The 20,546-nt window shown below is 39.7% G+C and overlaps 5 protein-coding genes across 10 annotated transcripts in view; 2 read left to right on the forward strand and 3 right to left on the reverse strand.

The window, feature by feature from the left end:
- Positions 1–607: 607 nt before the first annotated feature.
- Positions 608–4,498, reverse strand: LOC104826173 ((Z)-3-hexen-1-ol acetyltransferase-like). Its single transcript, XM_010558742.1, has 3 exons — positions 4,438–4,498; positions 3,249–3,739; positions 608–3,103 (listed from the first exon to the last, which is right to left on the reverse strand). The coding sequence occupies exons 2-3, from the start codon at positions 3,720–3,722 to the stop codon at positions 2,168–2,170; spliced, it is 1,410 nt and encodes a 469-aa protein (XP_010557044.1). The 5' UTR covers positions 3,723–3,739; positions 4,438–4,498; the 3' UTR covers positions 608–2,167.
- Positions 3,662–15,259, reverse strand: LOC104826172 (DNA repair protein RAD50). Of its 6 annotated transcripts, none has more exons than XM_019204109.1 (28): positions 13,832–14,524; positions 13,653–13,739; positions 13,252–13,419; positions 12,776–12,951; positions 11,893–12,007; positions 11,537–11,765; positions 11,121–11,299; positions 10,859–11,029; positions 10,574–10,678; positions 10,381–10,488; positions 10,054–10,265; positions 9,875–9,967; positions 9,640–9,767; positions 9,227–9,341; positions 8,984–9,113; positions 8,371–8,580; positions 7,608–7,816; positions 7,260–7,461; positions 6,560–6,729; positions 6,164–6,488; positions 5,691–5,816; positions 5,562–5,614; positions 5,306–5,456; positions 5,170–5,232; positions 4,947–5,080; positions 4,591–4,719; positions 4,438–4,498; positions 3,662–3,750 (listed from the first exon to the last, which is right to left on the reverse strand). In XM_019204109.1, exons 1-27 carry the CDS (start codon positions 13,952–13,954, stop codon positions 4,459–4,461), a joined length of 3,951 nt encoding a protein of 1,316 aa, XP_019059654.1. In that variant the 5' UTR covers positions 13,955–14,524; the 3' UTR covers positions 3,662–3,750; positions 4,438–4,458. The 6 variants fall into 6 exon arrangements, with proteins under 6 accessions (XP_019059654.1, XP_019059655.1, XP_010557039.1 ...); XM_019204110.1 differs by having other exon boundaries at positions 3,721–3,739; XM_010558737.1 differs by lacking the exon at positions 3,662–3,750 and adding an exon at positions 14,997–15,259 and having other exon boundaries at positions 4,256–4,498.
- Positions 15,260–15,537: 278 nt separating this feature from the next.
- Positions 15,538–16,197, reverse strand: LOC104826176. The gene has a single exon (XM_010558743.2). The coding sequence runs from the start codon at positions 16,125–16,127 to the stop codon at positions 15,780–15,782; it is 348 nt and encodes a 115-aa protein (XP_010557045.1). The 5' UTR covers positions 16,128–16,197; the 3' UTR covers positions 15,538–15,779.
- Positions 16,198–17,699: 1,502 nt separating this feature from the next.
- Positions 17,700–20,234, forward strand: LOC104826177. Its single transcript, XM_010558744.1, has 4 exons — positions 17,700–18,617; positions 18,720–18,962; positions 19,045–19,136; positions 19,228–20,234. Exons 1-4 carry the CDS (start codon positions 18,027–18,029, stop codon positions 19,967–19,969), a joined length of 1,668 nt encoding a protein of 555 aa, XP_010557046.1. The 5' UTR covers positions 17,700–18,026; the 3' UTR covers positions 19,970–20,234.
- A 212-nt stretch (positions 20,235–20,446) lies between these two features.
- Positions 20,447–20,546, forward strand: part of LOC104826178 (beta-hexosaminidase 2) — a 3,068-nt gene continuing 2,968 nt past the window's right edge. Inside the window, exon 1 of the mRNA XM_010558746.1 lies at positions 20,447–20,521. The gene's annotated coding sequence lies outside the window, so the exon portion shown is untranslated. The remainder of the gene's footprint in view (positions 20,522–20,546) is intronic.

Genomic DNA, 20,546 nt, shown 5'->3' on the forward strand with positions numbered 1-20,546 from the left:
ATAACTATACACAAATTCAATGTTGTAGTTTATAAACGTAGATCGGTTTGTAGATTGTGAAAATTAGGGTGAACGATTTCGGTATTCGATTCAGATTCGTTTTGGGAATTGTTCACTCTGATTCTTTCGATTTTATAAAAACACGATTCAATTGGTTATTATTTAGATTTTTTAACAAATTTTTGGTTTTTCGAAATTTTAAAAAAATTCGGTTTGATTCGATTTAAAAACTTCGATTTTGTAAAAAAATTACCATTCCCAGATTTTACATGATTCGGTTCGAAAACAATATCATATTTTTCGATTAGATTATAAGATACTATATCGAAAAGTTCACCCCCAATGAAAATCAACGGAGATCGCTATTATTATTATTGTTGGTATTATTATTGTTAGTAATTAATCAACACAAGTTCATGCATTTATTTTTTTGACTTTTTATTTTGGAAAAATAAAACTAATGGAAAAAAAGGAGAATAGTTGGCGAGAGGATTTGGTGGTAGGAGAGAGAAAAAAGTTTTTTTTCAACTGATATTCTTATCTTTTGAGCCCATAATTCTTATTTATAATGAATAATAATAAACAAACCAAAACAAAAAATCTGGAAGATCATACTTAACCCTAGATATTCTAACCCTAGATATTCTAGGACTTATTCAAATTTGAAATAAAAAAATCACAAATAACCAAGTAAAAAAATCCCACAAGGAACATGATTAACTCTAACAATCATCTCCTTAATCTTGTTCCTCTGTCTTCACCTACAGCAAAATGGCCTCCTCTTCAACCTCTTCGGTCAGATGAGCTTCTCATCTCTCTCTTCTCTTGTTTTGCAATCAGAGGCGAAATGACCATATTTATGACATGCATAACACGTGATCTTGTTTATATCAAACTTTGGTTTCTCACCTCCTCGACCACGACCTCATCCAAACGAACGACCTCTACCACGACCTCTTCGCCAGTCACCTTGAGCGATGAGAACGTGTTCATCAACTCTCGATTCACGACCCCTTAACTGCTCCTCATGCGTCTTAAGTGATCCGCTGATTTCTTCGATCGACTTGGTCGTCAAATCTCCAAACTCCTCAATAGTTGATGCCAATTGGATGTACTTCGTAGAAACTGATCTAAGCATTTTTTTTAACAACGTACCATTCGTTGACGCTTTTTTCCAAAGCTTTTAATTTGTTCACGATCGTCGATACTCTTCCGGTGAACTCATCCACCGATTCACTCTCTTCCATTTTGAGTCCTTTGAACTCTCATCTAGCGACTGTGCTTTGACCTCCTTTACTTTAGCCGCACCATGATTCAACATCTTTAAGGCATCCCGTGTTTCTTTTGCCGTTCTTCTTACTCCTATCTGTAACAGGGTCTCCTCACTTATGCCCTGACAGATTACTTCAAGAGCCATCTTATCTTTGCTCTTATCAACAGATCCCTCTAACTCGATCGCATACCAAACATCTTGTGCCTGCATGTTAATTTCCATTTTCATAGCCCATACCGTGTAATTTGTCTTTGTCAGGAGTGGGTATTGAAGAGACACGCTTCCTTCCCTTATCTTCGTTGTCTCAACACCTTCATTTTGAATACTCTTGCCACTTCGATCGACACTTCGAATGACACTCCTCGACGACTCTTCCATTGACATAGATTTCGACATGAACTATGAAAGGAAAAACAATAACCGTGGCTCTGATACCATTGTTAGTAATTAATCAACACGAGTTCATGCATTTATTTTTCTGGTTTTTCATTTTGAAAAATAAAACTAATGAAAAAAAAGGAGAATAGTTGGCGAGAGGATTTAGTAGTAGGAGAGAGAAAAGAGATTTTTTTTCAAGTGATGTTCTTATCTCTTGAGCCCATAATTCTTATTTATAATGAATAATAATAAACAAACCAAAACAAAAAATCTGGAAGATCATAATTAACCCTAGATATTTTACGACTTATTCAAATTTGAAATAAAAAAATTACAAATGACCAAGTAAAAAAAACCCACAAGTAACATGATTAACTCCAACGATTACAACCACATCGTATATTACTAATTAGCCCGTAACTTTTGTTGTACGACATTTGACTTTTGCCCATAAACTTGGATCTTACATCGTATCTTCTTTAGTTGTTCGAATAACATTTTTTTTATCGTATCTATCTAAAGCGTAGACTTTATAACGTACTTGGGTTTTTCACAAACGTATTGATGATCACTCAACACATCCTTCACCTCCTTCTCGAACCTCTCCATTGCCGGCGCCGGCAAACAGATGAGAACTACGGTTCCGGTCTCACCCTTTGTGTTCTTATGTGTTGCGTAAAAGATCAATCCTTGAAAATTCCCGGCCCTGGCATCGGCCAAGCCGCCATACAGCGGCTTTCCAAACCCAAAATCCACGTTTTCCAACCCACTGCGTCTGACATCCGATACCACGAGGAGTGTGGCCGCTTCATAGAGCGGCTGATCATTCGTAGCCAAGAAATCCGCTAAAGACCGGAAGAAATCCTCTGTAACGCTCAATCTCGCCTCCCGCACGAGTCGCAGGGCGAAATCGAGAGGACGCTCTGTCAGTTCTTTTGCAGTGGAGATCGTTACGGGAGTCACGATTGCGTTTCCATAGTATCCAGGCGGCAGAGGCGGGTTCTTGAGTTTAGGACGAGCGTTCACTATGAACTTCAATCGCATTTCCGTGTTAGGGTCGAGCTTTAGAGCGGCGGTACGACATCGCCATATGAAAGATGTTAGGGTTTCGAAATGTGTGGCTCGTTCACGTTGATGGGGATGGAGGAGGCCACGCAAGGCGGAGATATCGGACTGGCCGAAGAAAAAAGAGCGTTGGACATTGTCATTGCATGCGAAAGTCTCGGCCTCAGCCACTGGTTCTGTTACATCATACTCGCGGGCGTGGGTAACACGCGCCGGAACCCTGGGGTTGAGCAGGTGACGGTACCAGACAGGATGGATGGATGGAGCGTGATCACCACGCGCCAGCTCGCTGAGTGTGGTCAAGAAGAGAGTTAATCCGGCAGCGTCCGCCATGGTGTGGTTGTGGCGAAGGGCGAGGATAAAGCCGTCGCATTTCAGACGTGTGACCTGCACCACACCATTTTAATATAATAATATTTACGAATTCTACCCACATATATATATATATCGATTTTAAATTCATATATATATATATATTTGATTTTTTTTCCTACCAAAATGGCATCTCTTACGAAACATGTATATATAACACCTGGATGAGAAGCAAGGGAGAGTTGAGTATGCCACTAGAACCCTCCACTTCAAAGAGAAGATCCTCGAAACAGGGGAAAGGAGGAAGAAGATCATCTCCGAACTCATCAAGAGCCACATCAGCATCAGCCTCGATGAACATGACGCCTTCACCGTTGCAGTCGACCACCAGTTTCTGGTCGGACCCTTCCCGGAGGCGACCGGCAAATGGGTAATAGTAAACGAGCGTTTCAGCCAGTGCTTTGCGAATCACTTCAACCGGATCACGGTTCTTGCCACCATTGCTATTATAATCTTCATATTTGTAGAAAAAGATGAGACGAACATGGAATCTAAGTACTCCTTGTTGGTCGTCCATGTGGGAAAGCAGTTTGATCTCACGAGGTGTTGGCGTCGCCGGTGAAACCAGCTCCGGCTGCCGTCGATGCACCTTGAACGTCAACTTGGAGGCGGCGGACAACATTTGCGGCGCCATGGCTCTCGGAGTCTACACTGTTTTGTGTCTGGGGATGGAGAGTGAATACGCTATAGAACATGCTAGTTGCCTATATATATGTAAACCTAATCTAATCGTAAGAAAGACAATATCTCTAAACCTCAAAGTTATCCATATCATACAATATATTTCACGATTGTTTTTTATTTTTTTTTTCGGTATTCACATATTCGTATTAACATTTGTTACAATAATAATAATAATAATAATAATAATAATACATGTACCTTTGTAGCCAAGTTAATCAGGGAAAACATGTATCTTTGCAAATAAACAAACGTACGCGACAACCGACAGGCCATCCTAATATTCCACTTCAGGTTGTAACGACCAAAAAAACGTAATGAAAAAAAAAAATCTTTCAAAGGAAAAAAAATTGGTGTTACGTAATCGGATCAGGTGCATGCACACACGTGTAAAACGAACATACGCACAAAAAACCAGCTGACGCGATACCGTGACGTCAGATGTGACGCAAGCGAAAGTGTGGGGTCAATGGATATGATGGATTCTTCTGAACTTAACCAAATGAACATTTAGAGTTTCATTCGGTTATTTTTGGTTTAAGCAAAATTCTGCACATCGGGTTCAGTTAATTCTTCACATTTCGGGCCACAACCCTAAAGTCAATCGATACTAAACAAAAGCCTAAGACAAAACAAATCTATCCAGGATCTTTGGAACTGAAACTTACCACTTCACTAACGGCTCATCATCAGTTGAATATATCTTGGGCCTCGATTATGCTGTGTTGCCTGAGAAAAGACCGTTAAACAACTCGAGTTTCAGATAATGAGAAACATAAAAGAAATGATTGGTAATAATATGCCGAAACAGAGGAGCTTACAGATCGTCTTTCGAGATGCGGTAATATTTTTCTGCGTGCTGCCGCTGTCCGATGAGTTGAGCGAAACGCTCGTCGTGTGTAATGACTATAAGTTGGAAGTTTTCCTGTCCCTTTCTATCATCCATAATTCTACACAAATACCGACACAGTTGCGAGACTTTAAGATCAGACTAACAATAATATCTTTCGAAAATTCAATCTTTGGATGCTGAATTTCCAGTTTTTATATAAATGCTAATCACTATTCATCACTTCTGTCGAGGTCGTTGATGCAAAGAAAGGAGTGTTTCCTGATAGTTATAAAAACACGATGATATAACCTCTTTTTGCATGTAAATAAGGGATGAGAATAGAACCTGAGGAGGGCCGCTGCTAGAGACTCGGAGTTTGGGCCATCCAAGTTTGTAGTCGGCTCATCAAGGGCCAATATTCCGCAGTTGAGGCAAAATGTTTCGGCCAAAGCTAATCGTATGATCAGGGAAGCAAGAACCTATGGAGGAAGACAAAGATGACCATCAAGTTTTGAGAACAATACACAAAGAATACACGTTCCCACAAGAACAATTTGAGAGAACTCGCCTTTTGACCAGCACTGCATCGTCCTCTCATCTCAAGTTCCGTGTCACCGGTCTGCATAAGAACCTACAAGCAAAAGAGTAGAATGCAATGTTAAGGGAGTTCAGACGGTGAAACAGACGAAACTATGTTCCTACACCTTGTAGCTGTAAGAACGAGTGCCTGCACCCTCTGAATCTGAATGTATTCTTATGTAATCTATGTCTTGACCTCTGTACGTCTGTTGCCACAGTTCCCTTATAATCTTGTTTATTTCCTCCATTTTCATCGTATGGAATCGCATCAGTGCTCTACACAATTCAAAAAGAGAAATCCGTTACGGAAACTTGAAGAAAGATAAGTGAAGGGGATAGGCATAAACTGCAAGCAAATGCCCGAGGGGGAAAATAGCTTACTTGTCAAGGGCATTGTAGTATCTATCCAAGTCTTTGTTTGCCATTTCAGTTGTCTGGGCAAAATGCAATGGTCAACATTGGTAGGTGGGGTCATGAAAAGCAATGCAGTATAGTAAAACAAAGCCTTACCTTTAGCTGGATGAGTTGATCAAAGTACCGCTTATCTATGTCCTTGTACTGCGTCTGTTTAAGTTCCACTCTGTTCTTTGAAATATTGCTCTCGTAAACAGACACAGTCCCACGTCCGCGGTTCAACTGCAGGAAAACATAATGATATGCTTTTACATGAATAATATTATCATCTTCACCAAGTCAGCTATCACAGAGAATGGCATAAAAGAGAGTTGCAGGAAGTTGATGTCAGTGACTCGCAGCATTATGTAACAAGGAAAACATCTTTCTTGATACTCAATACTCATTAGCTTTCTGGAACAGAAAACTAGAAGAAGCTTATTTCTGATATTGAATGTTTGGAGAGACCGAAGCAGTCTCAGAATTAGCGTAAAGGACGGCGGAGAACTCAGAAATTGTATAGGCCAAGATCTTCCTCAGTTTAATTTGCCATATGGTAAGGTTGTATAAACATATAAGAGTTTGTGTACCTCTGAAAGAAGTCTCTCTCTTTCCTGCGATAACTTTACAAGTTCAGCTTCGACGGCAGAAACCCCACCAATTTTCAGTATGCTCTCTTCCAGCGACTCAATCTCACGTGTAAGCTCCTCAACTTCAGCCTTAGTTCTCCTGTAATTCAGATTATCCTCTATATTTCTTCTTAAATGATCTTGATTTCGCATCAAGTCTTTACTTTTGTTCAGTTCTGCTGAAATTTCGTCTTTTTTGGCTTGGCATGTCTGGAGCTGAGATTCAGAGACCCGCTGCTTTTCTTGAATACCGTTCAATCTCTCTCCTTTCTTCAGATCATTATACCTGGTCAGGTAAGTGTAAGTATATATGGTACGCATGAGTGTAATGAATTATCCCCAGTTGACAGAACATACTCATTAATCTTAGAATTGGCCTTGAGTAATGCCTCAACTTCTTGTTGGTAGTTTCTCTTTTTCTCAGCTAGTTCTTCATACTCCTGATTAAGCTTAACTTTCAAGGCATTGTAGTCACTCAGTAACTTCTCTTTCTCCCTTGATAAGGGGCCAAGAGCCTCGCTCAAATGCTGAAAATATTAAGTTAGAAAATATCGTTAAATCAATACAACATAACAAATAGAGGCAGAGACAAGAACAGAGCCAAGTTTAGCAGTCAGGCTAATCATGAATGAACATTTAACCAACTCGTGCGCTTTGGGGCTTAACAACTTTCTTTATATTGTTGCATGCGTCTAAAGTGAAAACACCTGAAGAATGTGCATGATTAGGATAGTTGAAGTGTTGCAAAATAGATTTATAGAGACAAGCGATGATAGAGATGCAAATGCAAGAATGCCTAATTGACCGAATTTAGCCTCACACAGTGTTGTTGCTCCTACAGATCTATAAGCAGCAAATTTATGGAACAAAGCACCCATTACTAACAATATTTCATCAGAAGAACATTGATTCACTAACCGGTTTTTACTTCATTCTCTCGGATTCCAGAATTCTCATTCATGAAAATACTAACTTTTGATCATTTTGAACATTGGAAAAGGTGCTGACACAACGCCAAAAGCGGGAAAAAGGTAAGAAAAAATTTCATGTGATGAACCTTCATATCGAGCTCAATTTGACTTTTATCCTCCGCCAAACGCTCTAACTCTTCATCTGTCTTTGTAACATCACGTAACAAATTAGCAACCTTAGACTTCTCCTCTCTCAGTGCATGCCATCTGGCCTGAAGGCATGATAGATCACGTTCCATATAAATCTGTTCATCCCTCAATTTCTCCAGCTCATCATGCAATTTATCCCTGTTTATGAACGGATGAGAAGAAAGGAAAAAATGTATAATCTTTCTAACCCAAAAACACAAAAGAAAATACGTAAAATTTGGCACCAGACTCTGTTCTTGATATCTCGGTATTAGTAAAAGTGTTTGTAGTATCAGACTACTTACTTTGTGCTTTGGAGGCTACTTAAATCTGATTGGATTTCTTCCATAGTTTTAACCCCAAGACCGCGGAAATCCAGCTTATATTCCAAATCTTCAATTTGCTTTTGGTAGGTTTGAATTTCTTGGAAAAGCCTTTCAGCATTATCAAGGGGTTGTACCAATGCTTCGATTGAATCCTTGTCAGCTTTTACTTGAGCTAAGATACCCAAGACCTGAAGGCACACACGAGTTGGAAAAAGAACGCATAAGCTAAAAGTGATGTTGAGAGACTTCCCAGTTTTCCCCCGAAATTCCTGCATTGACATCGTTTGTGGAGAAGCCACATTGCATGCATGGACTTCTCATCTTAGTTCAGCGATTTTAACATCCAAATGTTTCTTAGAGACAACAGATTGTTAAATGAACCTCAGTAAGAACAAAGGAAATTCCTTTATGTTTCTGACAATTTACCAGGGTACACCACATGCATCTAGTTTAAACTGTAAACTATTTTAGAAGCAAAACCTACAATACTCTTCGTGCCAAAGAAATAAAACCTATAACAATCCTCTTTAAAACTACTCGAAAACAAATTTAGCTGTACTGGAAGACTTTGGTGGACCCAGTTTCCTTGAAACTTAATATAGAGTTTACACTATGAGATCTCAAGAGGAGAAAAGGGGACTAAAACACGCATTGTTAGCTAAAACAACAGGACATCAATAATATACAGATGCACAATTAGGCTGCAAATATTGAAAATAATTTCTAGAGATTGCAAACTCACATCATCAAGGGCTTGAGATTTCTGCTCTAGCTCTTCTCTGAGCTCTTTTAAGCTTCTTTCACAAAGAGGGATGGTTTCATTAGTAAGTTTAGAGTACTCTTCAAATACAGAGCGAAGTTTGTCCAACTGCTGAAAAACAGAGTCAGCATTTGATGACTCTGAGGCCAATACTTTGACATGCTCTGCAGAGCTTGAAGCCTTGACCCTTTGCTGTAATTGGGAAAAATAAATCCTCGGTGAAGGATACAATAACTAACTTCAGATGCATAAAGTAGTAAGCAAAAGGAAAAAATGCTTTAGCTTTTGCTTTTGCATCCCTTTGACGTGGGGTACTGTCTCATTCAAAGAGTACAGGAACCATAGTTACGCAATACGCACAATATCCTTTCTAGAACCAGATTTCTACTCCTTTGATTTTGATTAAGCATTACGCAGTGAGATTTAAATGAACAATTCCCAAGAGATTGACCTCATGCTAATTAACAAAAACTCAATAGACTAAAGAAGCCTGAAGAAAGTCACAATAGCATAAATGAATGGAAACATTGAAAAGCTGGAACTGAAATTCAAGGCAAAACTTCCTCTGAAAAACTACCGAAGAGGATTTCACAACCTTCTTAACGAAGCTATCTTCCTCTTCCGCAGAGAAAGGGCGCTCGCAGCAAGGACAGACATGATGTGCACGGGCCACTCGCTCAAAAGGATCAAACATCTGTCGCATTCCATCTGCAATGTTATATTTGCTGCAAAAGAAGACAAGAAACAGAAGTAAGCTTTTGACAGCAAAACAAGAATAATCATGAAATTCATGTATGGCATGCATGCGGGTGTTCCATGGTTCAGTCTGTATCGGAACCTTTTCTGGACATCTCTTCTTTCCTTGGCAGACTCCAACAATTTGGGATAAGCATCAATGGTATATGATTCCTGATTCAAAACCTGAAGCTTGGATTCAATGTATCTCTTTCTCGCTGCATAAAGAATACTCAAGTCAGACTGGAGTGATTGCTATTTTTCTTTAATTAGTTCACAAGTGTTGATAAGTGGATCTCAAAATGTCAAGAGTATTAAGGTGTTACAGTCAAATGACACCCAAAAAGTTGTAACAGATAACCTCATATACAAACTCAACAATCCTTAACATTAGTCCTTCCAGTAGCCGGTGCTCTCTAACAACCTCACCCAAGACCATTTTATTTGCAACTGCAGGGTACCAGCCAGAGAAATAATCGACAGATAAGTTCCTTTAGATTATTCACCAGTGCTTACATTCTTTATCTTTCTGATGCTTGGATAGACTATTGTTTACTTCTTGTATCTTCATCTGTAACATGTTGACCTCTTTTTCTGCTTCTCGGGATTTCAAGCTCAGGTCATCATATTCCCTTTCAGTTGACCTTATATAAAGAAAACAAAATTTAGGAAATTTTTGAGATAGATTTCTAAAATCCTCGAGCATCCAGCCGATTGCTATAAAAGAAAAAAGTTAAAGAAAAGGGCCAACCTCAAGGCTTGAACAATTTCCTTCTTTAAATCCTTCTCAGCTGGCAGTCTCCCCTTCAGCATGCCTCTAATTTTATCTTTGCAGTCATCTATTCTGGAAACAGTCTTATGAGAGTCAAAATAATGGAACTGATAAAATGTGAAAAAATACGCTGAAAAAGCAATAGTGAGTGAGATCACATCTTTTTGTGTTTTTTCCTGACATTCTCCACTTCCGTCTTCTTCAAAGACAATTTCACTCTATCCTCAGCATCACCAGCCATAACATCTCTTTCTCGATTAAGAGTCTTAATTTTCTGCTCTATGCTGTATATTTCATGCTGCTTCTGCTCTATTTTGGATTCAAAGTCCTGTTCAGAATGTTGCTTTGTCTTTCTTTCAAGCTCAAGTTGCTTCAAAAAAACACAAATGACGGTAAACAAATAAGCTAAATGAAATCTGGCATAGCTAGCAGGGTCTCACTCAACGAGACAAAATCATAGAGAAAGAAAAAGAAGAAATCCATACCACATTCTTTTCTCTTTCATCAATCTGTGTAAGATCCACACTAGATATTTCAAGGTCAAATGTCTCACGCTCAATTTCTTTCTCTTCTATGCGTTTCAATATGCCACTCTGCATGAAACCCACAACCAGAGTAAATGTTTTAAAACTAAAGCCAGATGGAGGTGATAACTGGGTAAGGTAGTGAGAAAAATACCTTGATTTCATCTTTAGCTCGTTTCTGAGCTTCAACACTTTTCCAACGGTCATTTGCATCCATATAGCGATCCCAAGTGGTGCTGACTGCTGTTTCATTTGATTTCTGAGATGATATTTAACAATCCTCATGGGTATCAATACATGCACCAGGCAATCAACTCTCTAGAGGAGACTTTCATTATTACGCATTTCATATGTAAAAAAGTCCTATGTATACAGACCTGGCCCATTGAGAAGAATTATTTGTTTGTTACTAATAGACAGATACACAAAGAACATTTACCTTCTTGTCCTGTAAATCCACCTCAATTTCACTTAGCCTTGATTTTATTCGATTTGTGAGGTTCAAAATGACCTCAGTACTGAAGGGGAAACTAGGGATAGTCCCCAAATTGTGACGCGAAAAGATTTTCTGGATAGTAGCATCTCTTTCATTCTTCAGAGACATGTGAGCCTGTGAAAAAAAATGGAAAAGATCAAATGAAATACAGCAGTAAAACTAAGTTCTACATTTTTTTAATCCAAGGTAATTTTGTTAGAGTTACTTCAGCCTCTGTTTGAAGCTTGCTCATCTCTAGCATACAGTTGGTTTTCGCATTCTGAAGAGAAGATATTGTAGTTTCTGTGTCATCCATCTCTCTCTCCAATTTGCGGATTTTGGTCTCCAAAATAGCAATTCTTTCTTCAAACTTAGTTTTCCATTCTTTCAATTCTTCATCAGTATCTGAACAAACAACAATGAATTTCAACGAAAATGGAACAAGCAGAACAAAATTAAAGATGCACATGAACATAATAGAAATCTGCGAGCAACCTCTCCAGATAGACCAAAAGAAAAAGTTTCAAAAGAGATGCAGAGATGCCATATCCGTCAACAAGGAAAACCAATATAAAAATGAGTTTGTGAAACAGACTGAACAACATCAGAGACAAATAAGATGAGATAGACATAAAACCGAACCTTCATTTTCCTCAGCTAAGGCTGCATACTGTTTCTGCTGCTCCTTAAATAAGGTGCTCCTTTCAGCAGTTTTTCTTGATATTTGATCCTGTAGCTTTCTCAGATCCTTCAACATCATCTCCTTATTATGAACTTCAGCATCCACTTTCTGAATGCTGGTCTCCAGTTCCGCCATCTGAACTTTCGAAGACTCCGTCCTTTCTTGATCTTGGGCAATGCACTCCCGGAGCTGTATGATCAAGTATCATTGCTTAAACTAGAAAACCAAAACTGAACAGTACAATTTAAGTCTAAATACTTTTTTTTTGAGAAAAAAATAAAACAATCCTCAGCGGCTACTTCAGAATTTAGCAAACCTTATAAGCCGCATCTTTCAAGGTCTGCAGATTCTCCAATTTCAACTTATATGTCTTTATCTCCTGAGTTTGATCCTTGTGAAGTTTCTTAATAACCTCCAGAGCTTTAGTATACCTTCATGTTGACACACAACTATTACGGTTTTTGCTCACACCATACAGCAAATGGAATCAGAAACGGCAAGAGGTTGGGGAAAGAATACAAACAACTGAATCTGCAAATCCCTTCACCGTTTGGGCAGAAAGACGTTATTTTCAATCATTTAAACCAAAAGCAATCGTATCTGTTCCAATGATTTTGTACACAGTAAAATACAATAACTCAGGGAGCATATGGCTCTTTCCCAATTATCTCAGCAGACAGTCACATCATCAAATAACAAGAGTGAAGGCATTCAAATGAATATAATCTAATAAAGAATATGATAATAAAAATCAACTTATCAAAGAACCCTGTGCACCCTTTTGGCATAGCCTAGGGAAAAAGGCCGTACCCTAACAATTATTTTGATTGTTCTAATCTTAGTTTATAATCTAGATGAGAAAGAAATAATTAAATGGAAATTTATAGCTTTGAGAAATGATAAGCAGCAGTCGGCTTCTTGAAGCCAGGACAATTACAGAAAAATCATGGATACAGCTACTTATTACATCCCTACTAAAGAACAAACATGATATATAATCAGGAGAAATCCTTTCTTTCCCAGGATAAACTGATGAAGTGTCATATATTTGTGACAAGTTTTTAATAAACACCAAGGAAGACAGCATTTTTTAGAGCGAATTAGTCAAGTACAATGAAAATGAGGGGATGCATTCAGGTCACATGAACAAACAAAACGATGATCCGGTCTATTACAAATCTAGATAAGCCAGGAAATACCTGGTGGCAGAGAAGATATCGTCAAACTTCTTTTTTAATGTAGAAGGATCTTGGAGTGGCCAATTAGACTCATCTTGGTGAACAAATATAACATTTTCCAAGATAGCTTTTGATACACCCATCAAAGCAGGTATCTCTCTATCCATATCAGCGCATCTGTAGCTGAGACATACTTTCTGTGGAAGAATTAAACAGAGAATTGAACTCGACGAAACAGAAACAGGTAGCAGACAGAGCAAAACATCAGCCATGGATATACTTCATGACAATATGAGAGCAATCCAAAGAAAAGCAACTAGAGGAAATTTTAACTGCAGCTCGGAATAAACTCAAAACAGCAATCATCAAACTATACCCATGAAGTAACAGCAGATGAATAAACCAACATCAAGACAACTAACAAGACAAGGCTCAAATCCAGGAAAAGAAATGTGGTAAACCTAACTCAAGAACAAGAGCAGAAATCATGAGCAAACCTCCCCGGTGTGCGGATTAATAGTTTGAAGCACGCTTTCGATTGCCTTGAATTCCATCTTTGAAGCCTTTTGTGTCAGCTGAAATGACCTTATGCATACCACATCCTTCCCCGCAGCTGTCTTAAATCGCAGCTTAATTTGTGCTTTCGTCTCTGTTTCCCCCGAAACCTACAGGGCAAGAACGAAAACAATAAAATCTAACAACACTGAAGCTGCATACAGATTCCATTTGCCTGCACCAATAAACTCATCAGTCTTCAGATACCCATGAAAGACAGTTCCCTAAGATCAATGAAAAGCCTTAGAAAATGACAACTTTCATTGTATAAAAGGAAAAAAAAGAAGAAATTTAGGTTAGACGAAGATGTTTCAGAGAAACCAAAAGCGAATAGCAAAGAGACCTTGGGATCATGAATGAAGCTGTGGCCGGACCTTGCGTTCGGGGGCATCTCTCCGGTGCAAGAAACCTTCAAACACTCTATAATCGTCTGGAAATGACGAAAATACAAAAACGGAAACAGAATAAGAGAAATTACAAAGTGAGGAAATGGGAGAACTGAGAAGAGAAGGTTGAAATTACAGTTTTCCCAGCTCCATTGGCGCCGACGATAAGGGTTAGAGGCCTGAAGAAAGTGATGACATTCTTGTTCTCCGGGTCGAAGCTCCGGATTCCTTTGATCAGCATCTTATCGACCGTACTCATCTTCTTTCAAAGCGGCTGTCTCTCGCTCGTTGCAGAAGCGTGAAAGTGGAGACGAAGCTCCGGAGATGCTTAAAAATGGCGATTAAGCACGGGAAAAACAAGGGGTTTGGGGGGAAATTATGGAGTAGCAGCAATGGAGGAAGAAACCCAGTAGAGTCTAAGAGAGGGAAGAAGAAGCGAACGAGGGCGCGAGGGACCGGCTTTGGACCCTCGGTGATGGTGCGCACAAATAGGCGCCCCGATTTCCGGTTTAGTGACCGGTCCGATGCTCGGCTAAATTCCTGAACCAGCTCGGTATTTGCTGATAATTAATTATAGCAGGCATTCTCATTCTGAGAACTCTCTCTTTTGTATTTTGCTGCTAAAGACAGCTTGCGTGCTTTCTCAAATGCCGTAGAAACGGCCTGGTTTGCAACAGATTTCGCTTGATCGGCTCTACTTCATTTGCGACGCGAAGAAATGGTGCGATCTCTATCACGGACAGGGGGCACGAGTTCACAGTCGGACATGGCCTCTTCAAGATCACAGCCAGAAGACAGAGACATCTTCCGGAAGGCTCCCGCAATCGAACTTTGAGGAACCAAGTTAAAAATAACTGATTATTTCCAGCATCCAAAAGCAACCCACAGGAACAGAAAGGGGAAACAAAACAAGGGCCTACCCCAGTTGATGGATCGAGTGAAAAACCAATCAAGAAGCAACTTCAAGATTCCGACAAGTCGGACAAGGAAACGGAGGAATAGAGAAGAAGAGGACCAGAAACCATGGGCGGATCCAGCTCTTTAGCAGTGGGGTCACAGGCCCCCACCCTTTTTTTTAAAACAAAATATTTTCTTTACAAAATTTATAAAATTTTACACAAATTATTATATGCCCCCATAAAATAATTAAAATTACTATTATGAAATTAACTTTGCCCCCAATCATAAATCTTTCTGAGTCCGCTACTGCCAGAAACCCTTCAAGAACAAGAAAGCAACATGCGAATCACCTGTGTCTTTATCTTAACAAAGGAACCCAATTTAGATCTGAAATTCAATACCCTGTAGACCAGTTCTTGAAGAATGTCTCATCTGCCTCACGCATTGATGAAAAGGTCGCTTCTTTTCTTCCTTCCTTCGACCGATTTTATCGTTATTTTTAGACATTGCGGTCACATCCTTCACTACAGGATCGAGATCGCCCACTGCCGCTCTCAACTTTTTCTTGGTAAAGTTTTGAATTTTCCCTCTTCAAATTTATGGGTTCTCCGCTGAATCGCTTCTCCGTTCTGGGTTTCATTTTTTTTTTCTAGTCAAATTTGGTTGCTCGTTTGATTTGATCTCCTCGTGAGGTTTTATATATAGACCAAAGTCAGAGCCTTGATAAGGGTATTAATGTAATTAACTGTATTGTATTAGGGTTAATTACATTAATATCCTTATTAAACCTCACCCAGCGCCATTGTGGGCTTTTTGTTGTCTTCTTGACATAACAATTACGAATTGACATTTGGGTGAAAATTATTTTGTGTTTGATATGATAATGAGAAAATATAAATAATATTGTACTCGATTTAGTGGTCAACATCGATTATAACGAAATATTTCAAGATTTTATCCCTATTGTTGTATAACATTACAATTTATTATCCGTACATTATGGGCTACAAATTCATTTAAACCTAATCCAAAGTATAGTTCGTCATTTTTTTGGGGAGGAAAATCAGAACGTGATGGATGAACGCAAAGATTTACATAACAGTAGAAAATTAAATACAATGAAAACATTGAAAGAAGAAGACAGAAGACAGAATGAACGAAGAGCAAAACGACGCCGTTGGAGTTCAACGAGCGAGAAGGGGAAACCAGCGCTCTTGGAACTGGGACTGGTAAGAGAGCATGAAGAAGAGGAAGACGAGGAGGAAGGCGACTCCCCAAGGAGTGCCTCCGGCTCGGTACAGAGACTCTCTCTCGTTCAGAGGCACGAGCCCTCGTCGGAAAGCGTCGTCCTTGGAGAGGAAATGGACGGCTAGGAGTAGCAGCAACGGAGACGCCATTAGAGCGAGCTTCACCTGCTCCATGAATCCCTCCACGATGGGTTCGTAGCTTGCGTACCAAGAAATCAATACCAGCACCAAGAGGATGAATATGAACACGCATAGGTGTAATGGAACTTGATGACTCGATTCCATCTCTCTCTCTCTTTCTGTTTGTTTGGTGGAGAAGATGATATATAGGGTTTATATATATATATAGGGGAAGAAATGTTTTGCCTCGGATCCTACAATATATATATATATAAAGGCGATGAATAAAAACTGGCTTTGCACTTAGGATGACAAAAAGATTCTTGCTTTTGACGGTGCCATGGAGAAAGAGAATCCTTCAGGAGCACGGGTCCTCTGTCCTCCAGGAGACCAATGGCCATGCATCTGAGGTTGGACTCACGTTGTCTGGGTAAAAGTTATCCACTGATCATCTGCCACGTGTCACCGACCATTCTACATTTCTCATTTAATTTATCTGTAACCAAAATAAAAGGAATCAAAACAACGAGAAAGTTTCCCATCTCTATTTAGCATGTAGCTTTCATGAACTCTTTTTGTTCCTTTTTTTTCAAAAAAAAATTAATTAACGCAAATCACGACTTAGCTCTAACGAATTAATATATGTAGCTTGTTACTTGTTCAGTTCAATTATTTTTTTTTTATTAAAATCCTTCTTATAGACCAGATACAAAAAATAAATAAATTTAATCAGATTCCAAAATATTAAAATCTTAAAATGTAATGATTTCCATAGTTATTTTTTTTTATTAAGATGGAGCAATATTAAAACTAAATGGGACCTTTATCCAATGGATATAATACAATTTATATAAGATAGAAATAATAAAATAATATATTTCCAAGAAAATTTGAATGTGTTGAAAGTCTCTCTGATTTTTTATTTTATTTTTTAATTATTATCTCTGATGATAACCATTTTGTGTTATCCATTGATGACTATTTTTTTAGTAAAATTTGGAGTTTAGCTGCATTTAAAACCCGGTGACGCTTGCATATGTTGGATTATTCGAAATTATTTAATTAGTTTTAATGTCTCGATTCAGAAGGGATAATATAATAATCAAATGGACCGACCATGAAATTAAACTACTTGTATAATTAGTATTTTAACATTTTCCGATTAACTAACCCTATACCATTTTTCGTTCTTTAATGAACATATATATGGTGGATTGCAGTCAGAGATCGTCAGTTATATAGTCAATATATATATACAATATGTATATTCTTGCAATTCATAATGCGTCGTATTTGAGGAACCAACTAATAATGCTTTACCCTTTCGCATTATGTTACGAACCAATTTCCGGTTTGGATTTTCAAAATGAAACATTTTCCGGTGCGATTTGGTCCGACCGAGACGTTAGGAATCGGTGACTAAACCTGCCAGTGCCGCAAGAATCAATGCCAAGAGTTGTGTTGTACAAAGACCTCTCACATCACTTATTATTCTCAAAACCAATCGCCTCATATTACATACACAGAAGAAATACGTATATACGTACGTAACTGATCGTATACATGCGCCTTGGCGGATGCGATTCACGCTCAAAATGCTCATGTTCCAGACCAATTCTATCGTTGACTCAAGATACCCCGCTATAATTATGCATATGTACAAGTGTGTATCAATGTATATGAATCGCGATCTTGCTCGCGAGTTCATTTAATGATTCGATTGTACAAACGCGGAAGTGTTGGAAAGGCATTCTGCGTCAGGATCTGACATGTGAGATGCCTTGTCTTCCTTCCTAGATTCTTGTAAGAAAATTTTCAAAAAATGGAGAAAAAGATTTCTTAAGACTCGTCGTGCTGCAACTCCTGAAATCTCGAAGCCAGAGTCTGACTCCTCACTCTCTGACATGTCTACTCAGCTTTTTTCCGCCATGAAACGACGAACCTCGATCAACACTCCCCGATGTCTCTTTGAGATTCGCCATCTTACCCTTCCCCCCCGCCCCCCCCAACCATGGTGTCTTCTCATTTCATCCACCGCCATAACCGCCGTTTCCGCCGCCGACGATGGCTGCCCCCACTCCCCGCGTTCTCTCGAAGCTTCTCCAAAACGCCACCGGAAACGTGGCGGCGTCATCGTCTCCGCCGACGGTTTCTTCCCCTCACCGGTTCCCTCTCCTCCAGGTCACCGAGATCGTCCCCTGCCTCGCCGACGACCAGTGGCGGAGCGACGGTTTCTTCCTCAAGGTCTCCGATTCTCTCCACGCCGCGTACGTCGCCGTTTGCGCCGGCGACGACGCCGACCTGATTCGCTCAGACGAGATCCAGTTAGGGCAACTGGTGTACGTCCGAGGAGGTTTCCACGTCGAGAATGGTTGTCCGGTTCCGGTCATCCGCGGGTTGAAGCCCGTGCCGAAACGGCGGCCGTGTTTCGGAAACCCTAGCGATCTGGTTTCGAGCGATGTGCTGGTTCCTTTTACTCAGGTCTCGACATTAGATGATTCGAAGAAGAAGACGAGGAAGAAGAAGAATGGCGTGGAGACGAAGAGACTGGGTTTGGATTCTCCGAGGAAGGGTTGGGACCAGACTCCTCCATCGCCTCTCCGACGTGACGCCCTTTTGCTTTCTAGTTCTTCCCCGCGTCTCAGGAACAAACTGGTACCTTCTTCTTCTTGGAACTGTTGGGTTTGATCCATTTGTTGCATTAGATTGTGGAGCATTAGTGTTTGGTCTGTAACAGTAATCGAAACATTGCATCAGTTCTTGTCTGATAAGAAGGCTTCACCAAAGAACGATTCCCCTTCAAGGCAACTGAGTTCTGATACAGCTGCTTTGAAAACCAGAAACGAGTTCATGCCGCCAAAATCTGTGTCCAAAACTCCAAAACACAGTATCAAGTCATCGTCCAAACCTGTAGTTCCTGTTGCTCTCTTTAAGTTTCCTCTGTCTGATCGTAGAATCTTGTGGAGTGGATGCCCATCAACCATTCGAACGCTCGGAAAGGTACATTCTCTTACAATTTGTCTCGGAAATGTTCCATTCCGTGAACCGAGAAGTTGTGTTTCATGTCTTGAAATTCCTTCAGGAAGTTTCGTCTTGTAAGAACATCGCATTCACGGCTGCAGTAACCGCGCTGGAGGATGCATCTGCCGCACAGTCTCTTCTAAACTGTTTGCTGTATGCTTTTCTACAAATCCATTTCACCATTTTACAAATTCAGGTTTTTCTCGGGTCGTGTCTTAACGATACGTTATCTCGTTTGGTTTAGGGCATTTGGAGAATTGTCCGGGTCCTCTCAGAAAATGTCTGCCGGAGAATTGGTGCACCGATTCTTGGACCTCTACCACATTATGCAGGACATAGCAGCAGCTGCCCATCCCTTGCTTAATAACTCTAGTTCTCCCGGCTCGATATCCAGCAAACATTCCGGATCTCGTGACAATCACATTGGATTTTGTACATCGACGGGTAAAAAGAATGCAGCATCATGGGTACAAGCTGCTGTATCGAGCGACCTATCAAGGTTCAGCCTTTTCAAAGAGGCAGCTGCTGCCGGAGAAGATCATCATCACGGCTACATTTTGGTGGAAAACTCGTCGGGAAAAAGAAATCCCGAGGATTTTACTCGGGGAAGCAAGAAAAGCCCGAGAAATCCGGCGAAAAAGAGTGTCGGGTCGCCTCCTATGAAAGGTTGTCCGGCTGGTAACAGAAGGAAAGCATCCACGGCTTTAGCAGAGGAGTTACTCTTAGTGTCTCGTCAATGGTTCTTGAAGTACTTGGAGGATTCGCTGAACAGAGGGTTCTTCTTGATGAACAAGGAAGACGCAAATGGAAATGGGAATGCATCTCTTCTGATTCAGCTTAAGAAAGCAAATCAATGGCTGGATGATCTGATCGTGAACAGAATGGAGGATACAGGCAAGAAGATTGAAGATCTGAGAGAGAAGCTGCAACGGTTTCTTCTCGATCGTGTCGAGGCTTCCATCTCGCAAATCCGATCACGTTCATAACCATTTCATGGCTCGCCGGAACAAAAATGGAACTGCCGTATTTTGGTGTATCTGATTCAGACGATGATAGATCTCATCTGAACATGGTTTCATGAGTTTTGTTGACAGGAAGTGTCCTTGTCCGAACCGGTCTGCTGCTTCTTTGCAACCGTACTTCCGTAATAGATTTGGTCAAATACCCTCTCTTTTTTTTTTAAAAAAAAAATCCAATTTAGTAAAATAGCATCTTTACAAAACAATTTATAAACTGTTTCTATTTCGTAATTTTAACTGCTGGGTTGATCTTTATATTGGAATTTAAACTCTAATTTTAAAACGTTGGTAAAAAAAAATAATCTTTTTTTTATACCTTTTTTTACTTTAAACAATTTCAAAAGAGTTTTTGCTTTATTTTAAAATAATTATTTTCACAATATCTATTAACAAGAAAGAGTTTTTGCTTTATTCTGGTAATTATATTATATAAAATGTCCGACAAAAAAACGAAGCCTTTTTAAAGTCAATCCCAAATGCCTAATTTGGGTAATTTCATAGCCGGCTTCTGCAGAAAGAGTGCGTCCTCTATCCCCCCCCCCCC

The sequence above is a fragment of the Tarenaya hassleriana genome, unplaced genomic scaffold (assembly GCF_000463585.1).
Source record: "Tarenaya hassleriana unplaced genomic scaffold, ASM46358v1 Cleome5, whole genome shotgun sequence".
Lineage (NCBI taxonomy): Eukaryota > Viridiplantae > Streptophyta > Magnoliopsida > Brassicales > Cleomaceae > Tarenaya > Tarenaya hassleriana.